This window comes from Agelaius tricolor, unplaced genomic scaffold (assembly GCF_023055355.1).
Source record: "Agelaius tricolor isolate 1412-34295 unplaced genomic scaffold, bAgeTri1.0.p SCAF_36, whole genome shotgun sequence".
Taxonomy (NCBI): domain Eukaryota; kingdom Metazoa; phylum Chordata; class Aves; order Passeriformes; family Icteridae; genus Agelaius; species Agelaius tricolor.
In genome coordinates, this window is record NW_027269296.1 from 2,275,972 (window position 1) to 2,297,863 (window position 21,892).

The window sequence follows — 21,892 nt, forward strand, 5'->3', positions numbered from 1 at the left end:
GCCCTGGGGACATCAGAGCAATTCTGGGGACACCAGAGCAGCTCTGGGGACGGCAGAAGAGCCCTGGGGATGTCAGAGCAGCTCTGGGGATGGCAGAAGAGCCCCCGAGGCGCAGCGGTACCTTCGCACTCGGGCTGCGTGCCGCTCCAGGAGCCGTTGGCGTGGCAGATCCTCTCGGAGGAGCCGCGCAGGGCGTAGCCGGGCTCGCAGCTGAACCTCACCACGCTGCCCACGTCAAAGGCGTCCCCCAGCCCGATGCCGTGGGAAGGGATCCCGGGGTCGCCACACACGCCCTGGCTGCCCCCTGCCAGGAGAGCACAGAGTCACCAGAGCCACCAGGGACGGTGGCTCCTGTCACCCTCATCGGGAATTCCACCCCCAGCAGAGCAGTGGAATTCCAAGTTAAACATTCCCTGGTTGCAGGAGCACCCCCTGGTTTTGAGCTGGATGCAAACGTGGCCACAATTCCTGAACCCCAAGGTGGAGGCTCCAGCGTCAGCCCCAGGGATGTTTCCCCTCCGTGAAGGAAATTCCCACGTGCTCCAAGCCAGCCCTGAGCAACCTCAGGGAACAAGGAGGGGTTGGAGCATGGGAAGAAGGGAAGGGAAATGGGAAAAAAAGGGAAAAAAAGGGAAAAAAAGGGTTGGGGACGTCTAAGGAAGGGAAGTTCAAGAAAGTTCAGGAAGTTCAGGGAAGGGAGGTTCAGGGAAGGGAGGTTCAGGGAAGGGAGGTGCCTCCTCCTCAAGGCACAAGGAGTAGGTGATGATGGGTGGGAGGTGATGACCATGGTGACCATGAATGGGTGACCATGGCTGGGTGACCATGAACAGCTGACCATAAATGGATGACTGTGGCTGGGTGACCATGGCTGGATGACCATGAAAGGGTGACCAAGAACATGGTGACCATGAACATGGTGACCATGAACAGTGACCATGAATGGGTGACCATGAACGGGTGACGCTGGCTGGGTGACCATGAACAGGTGACCATGGCTGGATGACCATGAATGGGTGACCATGAATGGGTGACCATGAATGGGTGACTCTGGCTGGGTGACTATGAATGGGTGACCATAAATGGATGACCATGGCTAGCTGACCATGGCTGGGTGACCATGAATGGGTGACCATGAACAGATGACCATGGCTGGGTGACCATGAACGGGTGACCATGGCTGGGTGACCATGAACGGGTGACCATGGCTGGGCGACCATGGCTGGGTGACCACGAACAAGTGACCATGAACAGGTGACCATGAACAGGTGACCACAGCCAGCTGACGGTGTCTGGGTGACCACGAACAGGTGACCATGGCTGGGTGACCACGGCCAGCTGACGGTGTGCCCTGCAGTGCCCCTGAAGGGCCCTCACCCGAGCAGTGTGGCAGGGAGCCGCTCCAGCGCCCGTCCAGCTGGCACATCCTTGTGGCATTGCCCACCAGCGTGCGCCGGCCCAGGCAGCTGTACCTGACCACGGAGCCCACCGTGTGCTTGTCCCCCGAGATCTGCGCGTGGGGAGGGGACCCGGGGTGGCCACACGACACCACTGCAACAGAGACACAGCTTCAGCCCCCGGGGATCCCCAATTCTGGCCTGGGGGGACCTTAAATGTCAGTTAATTCCAACCCTTTCCATGGGCAGGGATGCTTTTCCCTATCCCAGGCTGCTCCAAGCCCTGTCCAGCCTGGCCTTGGACACTTCCAGGGATGGGGACACCTCCAGCTGCTCTTGGCACGTGTGCCAAGGCCTCCCCATCCTCACAGGGAAGTTCAACACACAGGAAACAAAAATATGGGAAAATCTCCTTTTTTTTTAAATTTTGAACCCCAGGAATCCAAGGAATCAGTGGTAAAATTGACCTGGGTTTCCAAATGCCCACAAATCCTCCAAATCCCAACATTTATGGGAGATAAAATGGAGGAAGGAGATCCCTTGTGCTCAAGGGGGCTGAGGGAGCCCGGGATTGGGGTTTTAACAGGAATTCCCCCCCGGCTGTGGGAATATGGATCATCACTCACCAGCTCCCCAGGATCCATGCAAGGGGTGAGGACAGGACAAAAGGAGAGGAAAATGTGCCCAAAACTGCTCGGTTGGATTGGTGTGGAGGGATAAACGTGGAAAAAACAAAAGGAACAATCCCAGCTTTGGAACAGCTCAAGCCAATTGGAATGTCTGGAGCTGGGCAGGGAATGGGATTGCAGCTGGTTTAGTGCCCAAAGGGACAAACTGGTCATGCTGGGGTGGGGCTGCTCCTGCCTGCACCTCCCTGAGGCAGCTAAAATCCACTCTGGATCCCAAATTCCCAGTGTAGGACTGGGACCCACTCACTCACTCAGGTGAGCCCTCAGCCACTCAGGTGAGCCCTCAGCCACTCAGGTGAGTCTCCACTCACTCAGGTGAGCCCTCCCTGTGCTCCAGAGCTGCTCCTGCCCTCTCCACCTGCACTATCCCAGCTGGATCCTCTCCTCAAACCCCAAAATCCATTGGGATTCCACCCGGAATCCCCCAAATTCATTGGGATCTGCCTGTCCCTACACAGAGGACCTCCTCCACCAGGATTCTTTCCTCGAACCCCAAAATTCATTTGGATTCCACCTGGAATCCCCCAAATCCGTTGGGATCTATCTGCCTGTCCCTACACAGAAAATGCCCTCAGCAGGATGCCTCTCCTCAAAAACCCATTTGCCTCTCCCAAAACCCATTGGGATTCCACCTGGAACCCTCAAAATGCATCAGGATCTGCCTGTCCCCACACAGAGGATGTCCCCAGCAGTATCCTCTCCTCAAACCCCAAAAACCCACTGGGATTACACCTGTCCCTACACAGAGGATGCCCCCAGCAGGATCCTCTCCTCAAACCCCCAAAATTCACCGGGATTCTACCTGGAACCCCTAAAATCCACTGGGATCCACCTGCCCTTACAAAGAGAACTCCCTCTAGCAGAATCCTTTCCTCAAACCCCAAACCCCCTTCCCTGCGAAGCTCCCTGAAACCACCGGGGATCATTCCCACGTGGATTTTATTTTTTGGGTGGATTTTTTTTTGGGGGGGCTTGATGGATTTTCCCTCGTGGGCTGGAGGCAAGGGAGGGTTGGGGCCACTTACAAAGGCACTGGGGGAGGGCTCTGTCCCACGTGCCATCTCCCTGGCACGTCAGGACGTGCGTTCCCAACAGATAGAATCCGTGGATGCACTGATAGGACACGGTGGTGCCGAAGCTGAACCTGTGGGGGCCGCTCGGCTGCACTTGCCGGACGCTGTTTTCCAGGTGCCCGGGGTCAGAACAGTTCACAACTGCAAACAAACAACAGAACAACACCCGAAAAAATAACGGGAGGCGAAGGGCGAGGCGGAAAATGTGGGGTTCTCCAAAAAAAAAAAAAAAGATTTTATAAAGATTTTTATGCTGTGATTTAATTTATTTTTTTTTCCCCTCCTCCGATATTTTTGAGGGTGGGAGTGGAAAAATTTCTTGTGGAAAGGGGTGAAAAAGGGAGTCCAGGCAATCCTGCAGGGTCTCACCCAGCAGCAGAGGCTGGATATCCAGCCCCAAATTGGGATTGAGATTATCCAGATGGGGATAACTGATCCCAAACTGGGATTTTTTGGGAATAATTGATAATCCAGCATGGGCAGAGATCCTGGATTAGGGGAATGCAGAGGGAGGGAGTGCAGGGAGGGGAGGGGATTTGGGAAGTGAACCTGAGTGCTGATCCCATGGGGAAAGAGGGAAGAGGGCTCTGCACAAAGCTGTGGGAAGGTATTTCCTGGGAAGATGAACGAGGAGGTTGGACAAGGTGATTTGGGGGGAGCAGAGGAGAGATCCTGATTTTCCATGGCCATGGATTGTGACCAGCAGGGTGTGTTTGTAGGGCTGTGCCTGCCTTTAACACCCTCTAACCCCAAATTTGGGTCTGATCCCGAATTTCCTTTTCCAACACACTCCAACACCTTGGAGAACGCAGCAAGGTGAGAAAATCCCATGGGATTTACAGCAGCCCTGGCATCTCCAACATCCCCTGGGTGGCTTCCAGGGGATTTCTGGCTTGGGACCGTGGAGAAATGCCCAGGGAAGGCCCAGACTGACCTCGGCAGGAGGGCAGGGTGCTGCTCCACTGGCCATTGGCCAGGCACTGGGACTGGGATGCTCCCTCCAGGCGGAAGCCAGGGTTGCACTGGAATTTGGCCACGTCGTTGAGGTTGAACTGGGAGCCCTGGGTGAGGCCGTTGGGGGGGTTGCCAGGGTGGCCACAGGTGATGGCTGCAAGGACAAAATGGAAATGTCACTGGATTTATTCCTGGAGAAAAGTGGATTATTCACTGGAAAAAGTTGTGAAGGGAGAAGAGCATAAAACCCCCCACATCAATCCCAAAACCCAAAGATTTGGGGCCTGCTCTGCTGAGATAGAGGATGACATTGAAAGAAAGGGATTTTTTAAGGTTTTATTGGCTTCAGGAACTCCCTCCATCCAGGAATTCCCTTCATCCCTCTCCAGGCAGGCGAGTGCCAGGATCCCACTGATTTACACCACATATCCCTCTCCAAAAATCCCAGCTCCTGCTCCTAATCCCGCACCACCCCAGGCATCCAAACTCTTTTGTTCCTGCATGAAGAAAATGGAGTCTCGACAGCAAAACACTCCGAACGTGCGCGCACGGCCACCTCATACCTCAACCACCCCACACTCTGGGGGTGTGAGCTCTGCCCAGCCCCTTCCCCAGCCCCTTCCCCAGCCCCTCCCAGGCCGGGATGTCCCCCCAGGCTGAAGGAATGACAAGTACTTACGCACACAGACAGGCGTTTTCCCGGACCAGCGGTGGTCCTGCTGGCAGATGCGCACGGACATGCCGATGAGGCGGAAGCCGGGCTGGCACTGGTACACCACGCTGCCACGGTAGTTGTAGTTCTCGCCGTTGATCTGCCCGTTCACAATGGGGCTGGGCACGCCACAGTGCCCGGCTGGAGGGGGCAGAACAGCAGCAATCAGCTGGAGAGCCCAGCAAAGGCGTCCCCAAAGGGCATCGCCCCAAAGGATCTCTGCGGGACTGGGGTGAAGAGAAGCCCGGACTGGGTGGGGTTGGAAGGGATTGTTCACAGGGACACCTTCCACCATCCATGGCCACCCTGTCCAACCTCTCCTTGGACACTTCCAGCTGTGGATGGGGCAGCCACAGCTTCTCTGGGCGTGGATGGGGTTCATGATGCCCAGATTGGCTTGGGTTGGAAGGGAACGTAAGGACAGGGACACCTTCCACCACGGTTGGAAGGAAACATCAAGGTTGTCCACAGGGACACTTTCCACCATCCCTGGTCACTCCAATCCCTGTCCAACCTCTCCTTGGACACTTCCAGGCATGGGGCAGCCACAGCTTTTCTGGGCATGGATGGGATCTGGAGATGCCCAGATTGGTTTGGGTTGGAAGGGAATGGAAGGATTGTCCACAAGGACACCTTCCACCATGGTTGGAAGGGAATGGAAGGATTGTCCACAAGGACACCTTCCACCATGGTTGGAAGGGAATGTAAGGGTTGCTCACAGGGACACCTTCCACCATGCCAGGTCACCCTGTCCAACCTCTCCTTGGATGCTTCCAGCTGTGGCTGGGGCAGCCACAGATTCTCTGGGCATGGATGGGGTTTGGAGATGCTCAGACTGGTTTGGGTTGGAAGGGAACATAAGGGTTGTTCACAGGGACACCTTCCACCATCCCTGGTCACTCCAAGCCCTGTCCAGCCTCTCCTTGGACACTTCCAGGCATGGGGCAGCTGCAGCTTCTCTGGGCAATCCATACCATGCTGTTCATGGGGAAGAATCCACCCCAATATCCAACCCAAACCCATCCTCTTCCACCTCCAGGCTCTGCAGTCCCAACCAACCATCCCCACCCCAAAACTCTCCCAACACCTCACACCTCCCGAGGATGCAGGGATCCAACCCTGCCTCCCTTTTACATCCCCTCCAAACCCCGCAGGGTGGATATCAGTCCCTAAACCCCCCGTTCCCTCCCGAGGATCCTCTCCCACCACCGTGGGTGCCACAGGAGCTCCCAAGGGGTACCTACCCAGACACCTGACCTCAGCCCCGCTCCAGAGCCCATTGGCCATGCACTCCCTGACCCGGGAGCCCACCAGGGTGTAGCCAGTGTTGCAGGAGAAGATGGCAGTGGCCCCATAGCTGGTGAGGGTCCCGATCTTGTTCCCGTTGGGAGGCGTGGGCAGGTCCCCACAGGAGATAACTAGGACAGATCCCAAAGGACAAGTGAGAGAACAGGTTGAGTTTTGGAGGAATGCATCCAGGCACGGCACCGGGAGTTGTTGCTGGAGTGGGAAAGTTCATTAAATAATTCCAGGAATTGTGATAATTCCAGAGCCATGCTAGGCGAGGTGACAAAAATAAGAGCTGTTAATATTTATGCTTCAGGACACAGGGGAAGCACTAAAGACAGGCTGGGAAGGAGCCAAAGGATTTTTTCACACCCGAACTTCCTCACACAGGAATATTTTTCTGTCATTAAGCCTGATTCCCAGAAAACCCACAGAATCATGGAAGGGGCCTTAAAGGCCATGACTGGGGACATCTCCCACTAGGCCAGGTTGCTCCAAGCCCTGTCCAGCCTGACCTTGGAATGGCACAAAGCTCCTAATTGAAAGTGACACCCAGCTTTCCCCCACAAGCTGAAATCCCAAGATCTGCAGATCCCAGCTGGGTTTGTGGGATGCAGGAGCCTCTGCAAACCCAACTCCCCCTCAGAACTCTTGGTTTTATCTTCATTTTCTCTGCCTTCAAGCTCTGCCAACCCTCCAGAGCTCCCGCTGGGTGCTCCTGACCTCGGGGCGCTGCCAAGATCCTGTCACTTGGATTTAGGTGGCAATAAGGCTGAGGGGACAAAAGGAGGTCAGGCTCCTGCTCCCGGATCCAGAGGAAGAGCTGGCAGGGGGAAAAGTACATCTGTCACCCACACCAGCAGTCACAGCTCCACAAACAAAGGCAGGCAGCAGGGAAGGAGAGGTTTTGCTGCCTCTGTCTGCACTTGGAGAGAAAAACCCTCCACCTCTGACAAAAGGAGAGATGCAAAGCACAGCAGTGGTGTCAGAACAACTGAGGGCTGCTGGCGTGCCCCGTTGGGTTTGATTTGCAGGTGACACTGTTACCCTTGTAAACCTGGTGTTTGTGTGAGAGCTGAGGCTTGACAGCAGAATTCTTTATTTTTCCTCCTTAAAAGCCCTGACTTCAGAGCAGCTGTGACAGAGAAGCTGCAGGGACCCCACAGCAACAGCTGAGCTGAAGGGCCTGAGATCCCAGGGAAGTGCTGGGATTAAACCAGGAGTCACATCCAGGCATCTCCCTGCATCCCAGCTCCCTTCCAGCAGCTCTGCTGTCTCTGCCTCAGCTGCTGCCAGGAGGAATTAAAGTTCTACCCCACAGTCAGACACCTTCCATGATCCCAGTTTGCTGCAGCATGGCCTGGGACACTTCCAGGGATGGGGTGGGTTGGGAAGGATGGGGCAGCCACAGCTCCTCTGGGAAATCCATCCCAGCCCCTCCCTGCCTTTCCAGGGATAAATTTCCTACCCAAAATCTGCACCAAACCATCCTATCCTGTACCCAAAGGGCACCATCTCCTTGGTTATCCATGGTCACCCACCAGCACCACCCTGAAACCCCCAAGTTTGGCATTTGCTGACCCCAAACACAAAACCAGCCCTGTGAAATCCATCCCAGCCCCTCCCTGCCCTCCCAGGGATGGATTTCCTCCCAAAATTCTTCACCAAACCATCCCACCCTGTACCCAAAGGTACGATCACCCACCAGCACCACCCTGAAACCCCCAAGGTTGGCATTTGCTGACCCCAAACACAAAACCAGCCCTGTGGAATCCATCCCAACCACTCCCTGGCCTCCCAGGGATGGATTTCCTCCCAAAATTCTTCACCAAACCATACCACCCTGTACCCAAAGGTACGATCACCCACCAGCACCACCCTGAAACCCCCAGGGCTGGCATTTACTGACCCCAAACACAGCCCCGGCCGCCGGTGCCACCCTGGGGTGCCCCTGCTCTTACTTTTGCAGGTGGGCACGGGCTGCCCGATGCTCCAGGTGCCGTTGGCCTGGCAGCGGATGACCCTCTGGCCCGTGTAGTAGTAGCCAGGGTCACAGATGAGCATCAGCTGGGCGTTGTAGTGGTACTGCACCTCGTAGGTGAGGCGCCAGCGGCCGTGCTCCACCGCGATGCTGCCCACGTCGGGGCACGTCACAGCTGGGGGGGAAATGGCACAGAGAACATGGCACATGGGACATGGCACGCGGGACATGGCAGAGAACATGGCACACGGGAAATGGCACAGAGAACATGGCACGCGGGACATGGCACGCGGGACATGGCACGCGGGACATGGCACAGAGAAGATGGTACATGGGATATGGCACACGGGACATGGCACATGGGACATGGCACATGGGACATGGCACATGGGACATGGCACACGGGACATGGCACAGAGAACATGGCACACGGGACATGGCACAGAGAACATGGCACACGGGAAATGGCACACGGAACATGGCACAGAGAACATGGCACACGGGAAATGGCACATGGGACATGGCACACGGAAAATGGCACACGGAAAATGGCACACGGAAAATGGCACACGGGACATGGCACAGAGAACATGGCACACGGAAAATGGCACATGGAAAATGGCACACGGAAAATGGCACAGAGAACACGGCACACGGGAAATGGCACACGGGACATGGCACACGGGACATGGCACAGAGAACACGGCACACGGGACACGGCACACGGGACACAGAGCTAGTTCAGTGAGGTTTCAACCCCCCCAAAAAAAGTCCCATTGTGGTGTGTTTTTAATGAGGGGTGCGTTACGGATATATTTTATGAAAAATCCTTTTCCTCCTGAGAAGCTGAGAGGCCTCAGAAATGAAATGTGCACAATAATTATCTGCTGCTGTGGAATGCAACAGGTGCATCTTTGATTGGTCTCCTGTGGTTGTTTTTAATTAATGGCCAATCACAGCCCAGCTGGCTCGGACTCTCTGGTCAATCACAAGATTTTATTATCATTCCATTCCTTTCTATTCTTTTCCAGCCTTCTGATGAAATCCTTTCTTCTATTCTTTTAGTATAGTTTTAGTATATAATTTTCTTTTAATACAATATATATCATAAAATAATAAATCAGCCTTCTGAAACATGGAGTCAGATCCTCATCTCTTCCCTCATCCTGGGACCCCTGTGAACACCACCACAAGGGGTGCATCCCCTGGTGGGGCTGTTGTTGAGAACTCAAAGGAAAATTTTGTGGATAATGTTGTAAGTGGTGATGATGCCTGAAATCCAAAGAGAAAAGCCCCTTGCAGTGGTGTTTAAATCATAAAATGGGAATCAGGGACACCTCACTGCTTCAGGCTCTGAGAAATGGAAACAAAAGTGGGTTGGGGGAGCAAACTTGGGGTAAATTACTTTGTTACCTGAAGGTAATTTGGAAATTAACCCCCAATATGCAAATGGACCAAACTTACAAAAGTGTGAAAAACTATGACCCATTGTCCATTTTGGGTGCAGCCCCTGGGGGGCTCCATCTGCCCTAAATGCCCCTGAAAGCCCTTCAATAAACAGAACTGCTTTAGACTTTTTAATTTTGCCTGGCCTGTGTTTTTTTCTGGCAGCCCCAAAAGGCCTCCCTGGTGTGTGGAGAGCCCCAGTCCCCGCTCACCCAGGCACAGAGGGGGCTGGTTCCCGTTGCTCCACACTCCCTCCTGCAGGCACTCAGCGCTGGGCTCGGCGCCGGGCTGCAGCTGGAATCCCTCATTGCACTGGTACACGGCCTTGGTGCCCACTGTGTACTCCTTCCCAAAGACAACCCCGTTCCTTGGGGCTCTGGGAATGCCACAGGAGAGAGCTGGGAAGAGAAAACACATCTTAAACAAAAAATAAAAATCGGGGAGCTGCTGGTTCTATCCCAAACCGCAATCCCGGATCCCTACTGGGAGTGCCCACCCTTCATAAAGGATTGTCAGGGTCTCTAGCTGGTCAGAGTGACCCCAAGAAATGCTAGAAAGTCTCTTTTCCCAGCCTGGCACTTAAAGAAGGAGTCAGAGCTCCTCATTTCTTGGTCTCAAGGTTGTTTCTTGTATCTTATCTATAAATTTTTTTCTCCTGTCCAGCCAAGGCAGACAGAGGCACTCTGCCTGCCCCCCGGGGCACTGATATCTTTTATACTAAAAACTACCTGTACAATATTTACAATAACTTCCCAATACATATCACCTGTGTTAGACAGTGAGCCTGTGCAGCAGCAGCAGCAGAGCCCTGGTTCTCTCCCCATGCAAAGCCCAGATTTTATCCCACTCCTGCTCCAGCATGGAGCAGGATCCCAGAGCAGCTGGCAGGTGCTGGAATTCTGAGAGGTGCCAGCAGCTCCAGAGGCAGGATCAGACCCATCCCTGGCAGCACTGGTGGTGACAGGAGTGTCACTGCAGCGAGCTCAGGGCTGGCCAATCCCTCTCCAAGGCCTGATGTCTAGACAGGCTGCCAGGCTGAATACCAATGGCTCTCCCAGGGAAAAGAAAGCACCTGGAAAATCCAACCTTTTCCCTGCTGCTCTTTTCCAGCTCCCAGTCATTCCCTTCCCTCTTTGCCATCTATTCCCAAAGCCTTGCGGACGAGGATCACCCTCAGCGCTCCGAGCTGGTTCTCAACACCCAGTTACCCAATTCCAATATCGTTTTTTTCCCCCTGCTTTTCCAGGGACTCTCAGAACTCGATCCCAACGCGTCCCTGCTCTCACCTTGGCACAGGGGGATGGCTTCCCTCCAGTGGAAGTGGCCCTGGGGGTGCTGGGTGCAGGTGGAGGTGCTGTGTCCCACCAGGCGGTAGCCGGCGTCGCAGCCAAAGCGCACGGAGCTGCCGGGGCGCAGCCCGGAGTGGCTCAGGATCATCCCGTGGGCTGGGGGCTGAGGGAGGCTGCAGTAGGGAGCTGGCAAGGAGGGCAGGCAAAAGCAAACTGGTCATTCCCTTCCCACTCCCAGAAATCACACCGAGCTTCCCCAAAAATCCCAGAACAAAAATCGGCGACGGATGAACGCGGAGTTGAAGCAGGGATGGAGTGCAGGGCTCTGGTCTGAGCTTCACCCAGCTCCAGGAATAAGGAGTTGTTTCTGGTAATTAAATATTCCTTAATTCATTTGCTGAGCAAAGCCTGGACAGACTTTTCCAGTGTCTGGCCACTGCCTCACCCAGAAACCTCTCCCAATATCCAGTCCCTGGCATCACTGACTCTCCACATCAGGCTTCTGGTTCTGAGGAGTGCTTGGGAAATGAGCCAAAGCTCCAAGGTTTCTCCCTGGAATTTCTCCTGATTGTGATCCCACAGTCCTGGTCCTGATTGTTACAGCGTGGCTGAGACTGAGCCAAAGCTCCAAGGTTTCTCCTGGACAGACCCTGCCTTTCCCAACCTCCCCAGCTCAGAACACACCAGGCTTGGTGCCTCCCCTGCCTTGGCAGCTCCTGCCCTGTCAGCTGGATCTCTGCAGGAATCCCATGGATTCTCCTGGCTGTGGAGCTGCTCCTGCTGCTGGCAGAGGCAGCTGGGACTCACCAGAGTAGCGGATTTTGAAGCCTTTCCTGTTGTAGGCATGGTCGGAGGACCAGCGCAGGAAAACGCTGCTGCCGCTGCTGGTGACAGTCAGAGGGGCTGAGTAATTCCCACTGAGGGACAGCAGCAGGGGGCTCTGCCCTGAGGGACCTGCCAAGAAGAGGGGACAGGGAAAAGGAACAAGTCACAGTGTGGTATTCATATTTTTTTGGAAAAAATCCCTTCGCCCAGGATTTTTCTCCTGGGAAGCTGAGAAACCTCAGAGAAAAAGAAAAAAAAAGGAAAATGATATTATCTGATTTGCTTCTCCTGTGTTTTGCTGCTTTGGAATGTGTTTAAAAAGGAAAACAATTCTTATCTGATTTGCTTCTCCTGTGTTGTGCTCACATGTGGAATGTGTTTGGAGATTGTTTACCCACAGGTGATTGGTCCATTGGATTCTGCTGTGAGTTGTTTTGACTCCTTGGCCAATCAGGGCCCAGCTGTGTTGGGACTTTGGAAAGAGTCATGGGTTTCATTATTATCTTTTTAGCATTCTGTCTGTATCCTTTCTGTATTCTTTAGTTAGTGTACTATAGCATTTTTTAATATAATACAGTGTCATAAAATAATAAATTAGCCTTCTGATGGAGTCAGATTCATCACTCCTTCCTGCCATGGGGCACCCCACAAACACAACATCACAGCAGCCATGGAGCTCAGTGGGGCTCAGTGTCCCTGCAGGAGGAGGAAGGGGCACAGGAGATTTCCCTGAGGAAAGGCAGCTCCAGCTCCCTGTGGAGTTCCAGGGCTCACATCCTGCTCCTGGCATCCAGGAGCAAAGCAGATCACAGGGAAAGCAGGAATTTGCTCAGATGCCCATGGTGACCCCAGGAGCACCAGCACAGCCCCTGTGCCTGTTTATCCTGAGAATCCCCTCCCCATTCCCAGGAACTCCTGGGGCTGGAGAATCCCCTCCCTGTGGCCTCCAAGGAGGAGAATTCCCACTTTCCCAGCTCATCCCCTGCAGCAATCTCTGCTGCCATCCCCCTCCCAGGAGCTTCCCAACTGTCACAGACATCTTTTATGGAAAATCCTTTCCTTAGGATTTTTTTTCTCCTGAGAAGCTGAGAGGCCTCAGGAACAAAATGCAAACAATGATTATCTGCTGCTGTGGAATGCAACAGGTGCAGCTGGGATTGGGCTCATGTGGTTGTTTCTAATTAATGGCCAATCACAGCCCAGCTGGCTCGGACTCTCTGAGACATGAGCTTTTGTTATCATTCCATTCCTTTTCTGTTCCTTGCCAACCTTCTGATGAAATCCTTTCTATTCCTTTAGTATAATTTTAATATAATGTATATAATAAAATAATAAATCAAGCCCTCTGAAACATGGGGTCAACATTCTCATCTCTTCTCTCATCCTGGGACCCCTGTGAACACCATCACACCCAGCTCCTGCCCCTTGGAAAAATCCTTCAGATCCATCCCAAAAAATGAAATTGTATCTGTTTCCTTATGCCAGGAATCAGTGAGGAGCTTTCCAGAAGGCCAGCAGGAGGCTCCAGGTGGGAAGCTGGCCCTGGAATGCTCTTTCCCCCTTGACTGGTTGGGATTATGGCACCCCAGGAAGGTTTGGGATGGAAGGGGAGGGAATCTCTCACCATCAAAGATTTCAAACTCGTCAAACTGCTTCTCGCTGAGGAAGTACTCGATGGTGAGGGAGATGTTGTAGCCTGGCTCCACCTTCACCACCCAGGAGCAGGTCTGGAAGTGGGGGTAGCTCCCCAGGAAGCTCTGGCTCAGGATCACCCCGGTGGAATCCGTCATCAGCTGGTTCATGGGGCAGTGCACTGGGGATGGAAATGGACATCCAGTGGAAATGAACATTATTTCAGAGGAAGGATGGAAGCACAGGGTCTGTCCTGATGAGCCAGCTCAGGGCAGAGCACGACCCCTGCACTCCTTGATCCCCGGGGCTCAAAGAATCCCCAAACCCCACAAATCCCAACAATTGTCACACCCAAAGGAGCAAAAAGCAGCAAAGCCAACAAACCATTCCCAATGCCTTGACCTCTCCCAAAATGAGCAGCACCACAACCAGAACTCTCCTGAGGCACAAAAATCTCTCCAGGAATATCTGGAAACTCTGTCAGAACAAAAGCTGGAACCACAGCTCACCCCATGGAATTGTTAATTGGGACATGAGAACTCCAACTCCTGCTCAGGGAGGGTCTCACTCCCTCCTCCCAAAATCCCATAAATCCCAACAATTGTAACACTCCAAGAAAGGAGGAAAAAGCAGCAAAGCCAACAAACCATTCCCACTGCTTTGATCCCTGGGGCTCAAAGAATCCCAAAATCCCACAAATCCCAACAATTGTCACACTTAAAGAAAGGAGAAAGAAGCAGCAAAGCCAACAAATCATTCCCAATGCCTTGACCTCTCCCAAAACGAGCAGCACCACAACCAGAACTCTCCTGAGGCACGAAAACCTCTCCAGGAATATCTGAAAACAGCTCACCCCGTGGAATTGTTAACAGGGACATGAGAACTCCAATTCCTGCTCAGGGAGGGCCTCACTCCCTCCTCCCAAAAAATCCCACACTCCTAGAAATGGGAAAATGAACCCCAAGGATGAGAAACGTGCCAAAAAACCTCCCCCAGGTCCTTCCCTGTGCAGGGAAGTGAGGGATTTATGGATTTTTTTACCTTCACAGGTGGGTGGGGGTCCCTCAAACTGCAGGTGGGTGCCCAGTTTGCAGGTGAGGATTTCGTTCCCAATCAGGGTGAAGCCGGGGAGGCACCGGTACCTGACGATGTCACCTGGAAAAGGATGGAAAACAGGGATGGCAGGGGGAAGTGCAGTAAGAAGAAAGGGGGAATGAGGATGAGGATGAGGGGAGGTTTTACCGATGTTGAACTCCTCGTTCTCTGTGATGATCTCGGCGTTGGGGACCATGGTGGGAGGCTGGCAGCGGAAAAGCTGGAAAGCTGGGAAAGCAAGGGAGGAGCAGCACATCCTGAAGGCAGCCACGGTGGAAGCAGGGAAATTCCTCCCTCCCCACCAGGAAATTCCTCCCTTTTCCACCAGAAAACTCCTCCTTTTCCACGAGGAAATTCCTCCCTCTCCATCAAGATGTTCCTCCCTCCCCAGCAGGAAATTCCTCCCGCGCCACAAGGAAACTCCTCCTTTTCCACCAGGAAAATCCTCCCTCTCCACCAGGAAGCTCCTGTCTTTCCACCAGGAAATTCTGCTTTTTCCATAAGGAAATTCCTCCCTTTCCACCAGGAAAATCTTCCCTCTCCATTAGGAAACTCCTCCCTTTCCACAAGGAAATTTCTCCCTCCCCACAAGAAAATTCCTCCTTTTCCACCAGGAAAATCCTCCCTCTCCACCAGGAAATTCCTGTCTTTCCACCAGGAAATTCTGCTTTTTCCACCAGGAAATTCCTGCCTTTCCCCAGGAAATTCTGCTTTTTCCACAAGGAAATTGCTCCCTCTCCACCAGGAAATCCCTCCTTTTCCACAAGGAAAATCCTCCCTCCCCATAAGGAAAATTCTCCCTCCCCACCAGGAAATTCCTCCCTTTCCACAAGGAAACAGAATTGGCCAAATCCAACCAGACCTTTCTCCCCCACAAATCCCACAGAGATGAAGGCAGGAATTTGTGTCCTGATTTTCCGTCCACACCAATAGGAAGATTTTTGGGTGCTCCTGGACAATGTTTTTGGGAAAAAACTGGGCTGAAAAACGTCCTAGAAAAAAATGGTTTGAAAGATTTTGTGGAAAAACAATGAGCTGAAAAAATTCCTGGAAAAAAACCTGGTTTGATAAACTTGGTGGAAAAAAAAACTGGGCTGGACAACTTCCGGGAAAACCTGGGCAGAAAAACTTCCTGGAAGAATCTGGCCTGAAAAACTTCCTAGAAAAAACTGGTTTGAAAAATTTTGTGGAAAAAAACTGGGCTGAAAAACTTCCTGGAAAAAAAAAAACCTGGTTTGATAAACCTTGTGGAAAAAATCTCAGCTGAAAAACTTCCTGGGGAAACCCGGCCTGAAAAACTTCACTGAAAAAAACCGGGCTGAAAAACCTCTGTGGAAAACTTGGGCTAAAAGAGTTGTTTTTTTGCATTTTCCCAGAACTATTCCCCAATATTCCCAACATTTCCATGCCCGGGGAAGCAGCAGCTCAGACCATAGAAGTAGATGGCGAAGATGCCCCCGTTGGCGCCGTCGCTGTGGAACTTCAGCAGGACCTGGTTGGAGGAGCTCTGGGCAGATTTCTTGGCTGAGTTGCCTGTGAACACCCCCAGCTGGGGGGCTGTTTGCTGGGGCCCATCCCTGATGGCAGGAACACAAGGAAAATGGGTTTTTTCCAAGGGCTTAAGTCTAAGAACCCAACCTCCTCCCGCCCAGGGACTCCTCCTTTCCTTTATCCTCCCTTTCCCGCAGCCACATTTCAGATCCCCTGCTCCAGTTTCATCCCCACAACCTCACCTGGCTCCCAGCTGACCATCAGAAACGCAAATTTCACTTTTAACCTCAAAAACGGAGGAATTAGGACCTGTTTCCCAAAGGAATTTCACTCCCTGTCTGCCCAGCCAAACATGGATTCTGAATATCCCCTCCAGAATACCAGGGGATGTTCTGAAGATCAGACTTTGACAGCTACATGCTCAAAATTTGGTCACAAACTCTTTAATCAGAGCTCCCCTGGCTACCTGAAGTAGATAATCTCCATTATTAATAAATAATGGAGATTATCCATTATAAACAATATTTTTATTTATTCATATTGAAAGAAAGCTCAAAAAAATTTAATTTCTCTTCTTTTCTCCAAAACACCAGGAAGCTCCCAGCCTGCAAAGGGGATCCCAGGGGTCCCATTCCCAGTTGCTGCTATTTCAAAGCCAGGAGCATTTCCCAAAATGAGTCCTTGGAGTCACTCCTGACCCTCTGCACCCACCAGACAGTGATGAAGTCGTTGTAGGGCTCTGTCTGCAGCAGGGTGAAGTTCAGGTGGATCCCGTATCCCACGGGCACTGTCAGGAGCCAGGTGCAATCCTGGGAATTTGGGTACTGGTTGGGGAAGCCAGGAGAGTAAACTGTCCCATTCTGGGCTGTGACATTGCCCCCACAAGGCACTGCAGGGGAGCAGAGAGAAACACAAACCCAGTGAGGAAATATCCCCCTAAACATCTTTATAATCCCATTTTTATTCTTTTTTTTTTTTTGTACAAAGGTAACAATTCTGCACACAGAAAAATCCAGATCTTGGCCTAACTTTCCTGAAATAATTCCTCTCTGCTGCAAGCACAGAGCCAGCACTGAAAGAGCAGCTGAGGATTCAGCTCTTTGTGCTTTGTGTTCTCTGGGGTTCAAGGACTTACAAGAGGGCAAATATCACCTCTCTCCCTCCTTGCACAGCTCCTGCAGAGCCAGTGCTGGGATGAAGGTCAGTGCTCCTGGGAAATGGGCTGGGAAATCTTCAATAACCAGGCCTGAACTTCTTAAAGGTTCACCTGAAACCCTTCTGGAAGTAAATCCCACAGAATTCCAGCCAGCAGCCCCAGGGGTGAAAGGCTGAAACAGCCATGAGGGGGTTGGAAAAGAGAATTTGGATGAGTTTGGATGCCTGGAATGTAAATCTTCAGCCTGCTGAGTCCTCTGAGCACAGTTTTCAGAAAAAAAAAACCACCTTGGAAGATTCCTGAGGATCTCCCACCTGGATCATTGTGGAGATACCCATGAAGGAGAGACAGGGACACACACAGAGCCCTCAGAGCTGCCGGGCTCTTTTACCAGTGACTATTTTTATTTATCAGAGCTAGATCAATGGAAGCTGGATGTTGCCGAGGGAATAAAGCAGCAAGGAATTATCACTCCAAGGCTCCTGGACTGTGCCACACAGAAATAACAATCAATGGAAGCTGGATGTTGTCGAGGGAATAAAGCAGCAAGGAATTATCACTCCAAGGCCCCTGGACTGTGCCACACAGAAAGAACAGCTCCAGCAGGGAGGTGAGAGACAGATTCTCCTCACCCAATGCCCCTGGACTGTGCCACACAGAAATAACAGCTCCAGCAGGGAGGTGAGACACAGATTCTCCTCACCCAATGCCCCTGGACTGTGCCACACAGAAAGAACAGCTCCAGCAGGGAGGTGAGAGACACAGATTCTCCTCACCCAATGCCCATGGACTGTGCCACACAGAAATTACAGCTCCAGCAGGGAGGTGAGACACAGATTCTCCTCACCCAATGCCCCTGGACTGTGCCACACAGAAATTACAGCTCCAGCAGGGAGGTGAGACACGGATTCTCCTCACACACAACCCAAGACTCAAACCCCCCTCAGAAGCTGCCAAAATATTCACCAGAACACCTCATGGAGCCCACATTTCCCTCCAAGAGCTCACTGCCAGCCACACCTTTGCCCGCAGAGCAAAGCCGGCCCATGCCGAGGAGCTGAAGCGCCGTGCCCAGGTGAGCCCAGGCCATACCTTCACACCTGGGCAGGGGGTGGTCCCAGTTCCTGTTGGTGCCGTGCTGGCAGGTGAGCACGGGGTGCCCGATGAGCTGGTAGCCAGGCAGGCACTCGAAGGAGATGGACTGGCCAACGTTGTAGCCAGCTCCTCTCACCACCCCGTTGGCAAAGGGCTCCGGGTCGGGGCATTCCTGCAGCTCGTAGGCTGGGGAAACAAGAATGGGAATTTGTGTTTGTGGTTTTATTTCCAGGGAAAAAGGGACAGGGCAAGGGGAAACGGCCTCAAGCTGTGCCAGGGGTGGGGAAGGATGGAGGTCAGGAGGGTTGGAAGGGGGTGCCCAGGGAGGTTTGGAGTCAACAACCACTCAATTAACTCAACAACCATGGAATTAAATCAACAACCACGGAATTAACCCAATAACCATGGAATTAACTCAACAACCAAGGAGTTAACTCAACAACAATGGAATTGACTCAACAACCACAGAATTAATGGAATTAACTCAACAACTACTGAATTAACTCAGCAGCCATGGAATTAACAACCACTGAATTAACTCAACAACCACTGAACTAACTCAACAACCACTGATTTAACTCAACAACCACTGAATTAACTCAACAATCACAGAGTTAACTCAACAACCACAGAATTAACTCAACAACCACTGATTTAACTCAACAACCAGGGAATTAACTCAACAATCACGGAGTTAACTCAACAACCACTGAATTAACTCAACAACCATGGAGTTAACTCAACAATCACAGAGTTAACTCACCAACCACAGAATTAACCATGGAATTAACTCAACAACCACAGAAGGAATTAACTCAGAATTAACTCAACCACCACGGAATTAACTCAACCACCACGGAATTAACTCAACCACCATGGAGTTAACTCAACCACCACGGAGTTAACTCAACCACCACGGAGTTAACTCAACCACCATGGAGTTAACTCAACCACCACGGAGTTAACTCAACAACCACGGAGTTAACTCAAGAACCGCCACCCCCAGGGCAGGTCTGTCCCTGCTGACCTTGGTACTCCAGCTTGAAGCCGGGTTTGTTCTGGGAGTGGTCGCTGTGGAAGTAGACGGTGGTCTCGTGGGAGGTGGAGAGCAGGGAGCCGGGCAGCTCGGCGCCGCTGAACCGCCCGATAACGCTGCTGGTGTCGTAGGGCCCGTTCCGGATCTCCACAAAGTCGTGGTTGGGCTCCGTGGAGAAGTTCAGGAACTGGATGTGGGCACCTGGAGAGGGGCAACGAGGAGTTGGGCTCTAAAAATTGCGGCTGAGATTTTGCACCGGCACCAGCTCCAACACCAGCACCAACATCAGTGCTAACCCCAGCACCAACACCAGCACCAGCCCCAGCTCCAACATCAGCACCAACCCCAGCTCCAACACCAGCACCAACCCCAGCTCCAACATCAGCACCAACATCAGTGCTAACCCCAGCTCCAACACCAGAACCAACCCCAAAATCAGCACCAACCCTGGCTCCAATCCTAAAACCAAACCCAGCTCCAACACCAGCACCTACATCAGGGCCAACCCCAGCTCCAACAGCAGCACCAACCCCAACATTAATGCTGGCCCCAAGCCTAGCTTTAAATACAGCTCCAACATCAGCACCAACACCAACCCCAACATCAGCACCAATCCTGGCCCCAACCCCAGCTTTAAACCCAGCTCCAGCCCCAACATCAGCACTAACCCCAGCTCTAACCCTTGCTCCAATCCCAATACCAACACCAGCACCAACTCCAGCTTTAAACCCAGCTCCAACTCCAAATTCAGCACCAGCCCCAGCTTTAAACCCAGCTCCAACCCCAGCTCCAGCCCCAGCACTGCCCACCTGCGCAGCCCAGGACGCCCCAGGCACTCAGCAGGACTTTAACTGCCCTGGGGACACAGAGTGCCTTCACACTGGCTCAGAGGAGATCTGGAGTGGAGGTTAGGAGGCATTCCCCCCTGAGAGGGTGGGGAGCTCCTGGCACAGGTGCCCGGAGAAGCTGTGGCTGCCCCTGGATCCCTGTCCCAGACCAGGCTGGATGGGGCTTGGAGCACTTTGGGACAGTTTACCCTGGCAGGCGGTGGAATGAGATGATCTTGAGGTTCTTCCCAACCCAAACCAGTCAGGGATTCTCTGATTTTTCAGCCCCTCTTCTGTGATAGCTCCAACCCAAACCCATCTCTCTCACCAAAGCCCACAGGCAGCAGGATCCTCCACGTGCAGTCCAGGTTGCTGGGGTAATTTCCTGGAAATCCTGGGCTCAGGAGCACTCCTTCCATCTCTTCTGCTGTTCCTCCACACTGGGCTGGAGAAACCAACAGGGTTCATGGTCAGGATCCAGCCACAGGATCCCTAAGGGGTCTGTCTGGGTGAGTGCCACGGGAAATGAAGGAATTAAAGACTCAGCTGAGAAAAAGGAACCAGCACCAAGTTTCCAGGCACTGATGGCCACACCAGAATGGATGTGCTTTTTCTCCTGCCCTTGGGAGATGAAGGCTGAGCCCAGGGATCCAGTCTGGGCCACCACAGAGGGAGAGCCAGACCTGAGCAGTGACAGAGGGGATGGACACCTGCTCTGCCCACAGATATTGCATCAAACCAGGCACCAGCACCTGCTTGACACCTTCACCAGCTCAGAGAATGACTGTGAAGAAGCTGAGTGATCCTATTTTGACCCCAGTTACAGCCTCTTCTTTCCCCTGCCAGTCTCTGGGCAGTCTGTCACTGATAAATCCAGCACAGCGTGTTCGCTCGCTGCCTGCAGCCGACTGCCAGCCACGACAGCCCAAAAATATGTTTACAAAAGGCATCACATGAAATTTAAGCACTGACAGCACCTTCTCGTGCTTATCTGGATGACCTCCACCTGGTCCCAGCAGCAGCACCCAGCTGAATCCAGCCAGGTGTTCTCTAACTTGCTGTGACAGCCAGGCACAGGCTCTTTGTCCAATATCTCATTACCCCAGACCTGCTCCTAACGAGGTTTCTCCCAGAAGATTTCTCTTTCTTTTTCCTCCTAATGGCTCTTTAATAGAACTGCTGCTGAATTATTTAGAAGCCCGGCAGCTGGAGGAAGCAGACCAGGAGAAAATCAGCACAGTTGCAAACGGTGCTTGGAGCAGGAGCTCTGGTGGACACAGGGCAGAGCCCCAGGACTCTGTCACACCCACAAAGGTGACAGTCACTCCTCCAGGAGTGGCTCCAGATGTTCTTCTGCCTCTCTGCAGCTGCCTGACCTTTCCCAGGGAGGTGAAAAGACAGGAACAGCCAAAATCCTGCTGGGTTGGGAGGCTGGTGCTGATTCAAGGAACCAAACTTGTGGTTTGCCAGGTTTTGGGGTCCTCCTCCATGCTGGGATCTCCCAGCTGAGCCCAAGGACTTCTGCTTCCATTCAGAGCAGGTCCCAAGGGAATGGGCCCTTTAGCTCAGTCATTCTCCTGGAAATATCTCTCCATTTATTCCTGGCCTGCAGATCATCAGATAAAAGAACTGTTGGCTCTTGTAATTACTTTAAAGCCAAATGATGTAAGCTGGAACAGCAGGAGCCCAAAATAACTGTTAACTAAAGCTATTAAATGCATAAATGTCTCTCTCAGAGCTGCAAAATGTGCAATATGAATATTAAACATCTACATTTGCTAAAAGCAAATGACTGAAAATAATTTTAAAAAACCTCCTGCAAGTTCCGTTCACCTCCAGGCCTCTTCCACAGGGAAAATGAAATGTCCAGTCCCTTCCAGGCCTGAGCATCTGAACAGATCTGAGGCTAA

The 21,892-nt window shown here is 52.5% G+C and overlaps 1 protein-coding gene across 2 annotated transcripts in view; it reads right to left on the minus strand.

Annotated features, from left to right (window-relative positions):
* The window catches only part of CSMD2 (CUB and Sushi multiple domains 2), a 263,996-nt gene that overhangs the window by 19,204 nt on the left and 222,900 nt on the right, over positions 1–21,892 (minus strand). For both annotated transcript variants that reach the window (XM_071453356.1, XM_071453355.1), the window contains 18 exons: positions 20,311–20,427; positions 19,147–19,356; positions 18,117–18,305; positions 16,580–16,757; positions 15,809–15,954; positions 14,525–14,605; positions 14,324–14,437; positions 13,275–13,463; positions 11,633–11,779; positions 10,823–11,011; positions 9,749–9,934; positions 8,071–8,265; positions 6,067–6,240; positions 4,790–4,963; positions 4,091–4,264; positions 3,109–3,297; positions 1,375–1,548; positions 122–304 (listed from right to left, as the gene is read on the minus strand). In XM_071453356.1, the coding sequence (XP_071309457.1) occupies positions 122–304; positions 1,375–1,548; positions 3,109–3,297; positions 4,091–4,264; positions 4,790–4,963; positions 6,067–6,240; positions 8,071–8,265; positions 9,749–9,934; positions 10,823–11,011; positions 11,633–11,779; positions 13,275–13,463; positions 14,324–14,437; positions 14,525–14,605; positions 15,809–15,954; positions 16,580–16,757; positions 18,117–18,305; positions 19,147–19,356; positions 20,311–20,427 (3,009 nt within the window). The remainder of the gene's footprint in view (positions 1–121; positions 305–1,374; positions 1,549–3,108; positions 3,298–4,090; positions 4,265–4,789; positions 4,964–6,066; positions 6,241–8,070; positions 8,266–9,748; positions 9,935–10,822; positions 11,012–11,632; positions 11,780–13,274; positions 13,464–14,323; positions 14,438–14,524; positions 14,606–15,808; positions 15,955–16,579; positions 16,758–18,116; positions 18,306–19,146; positions 19,357–20,310; positions 20,428–21,892) is intronic.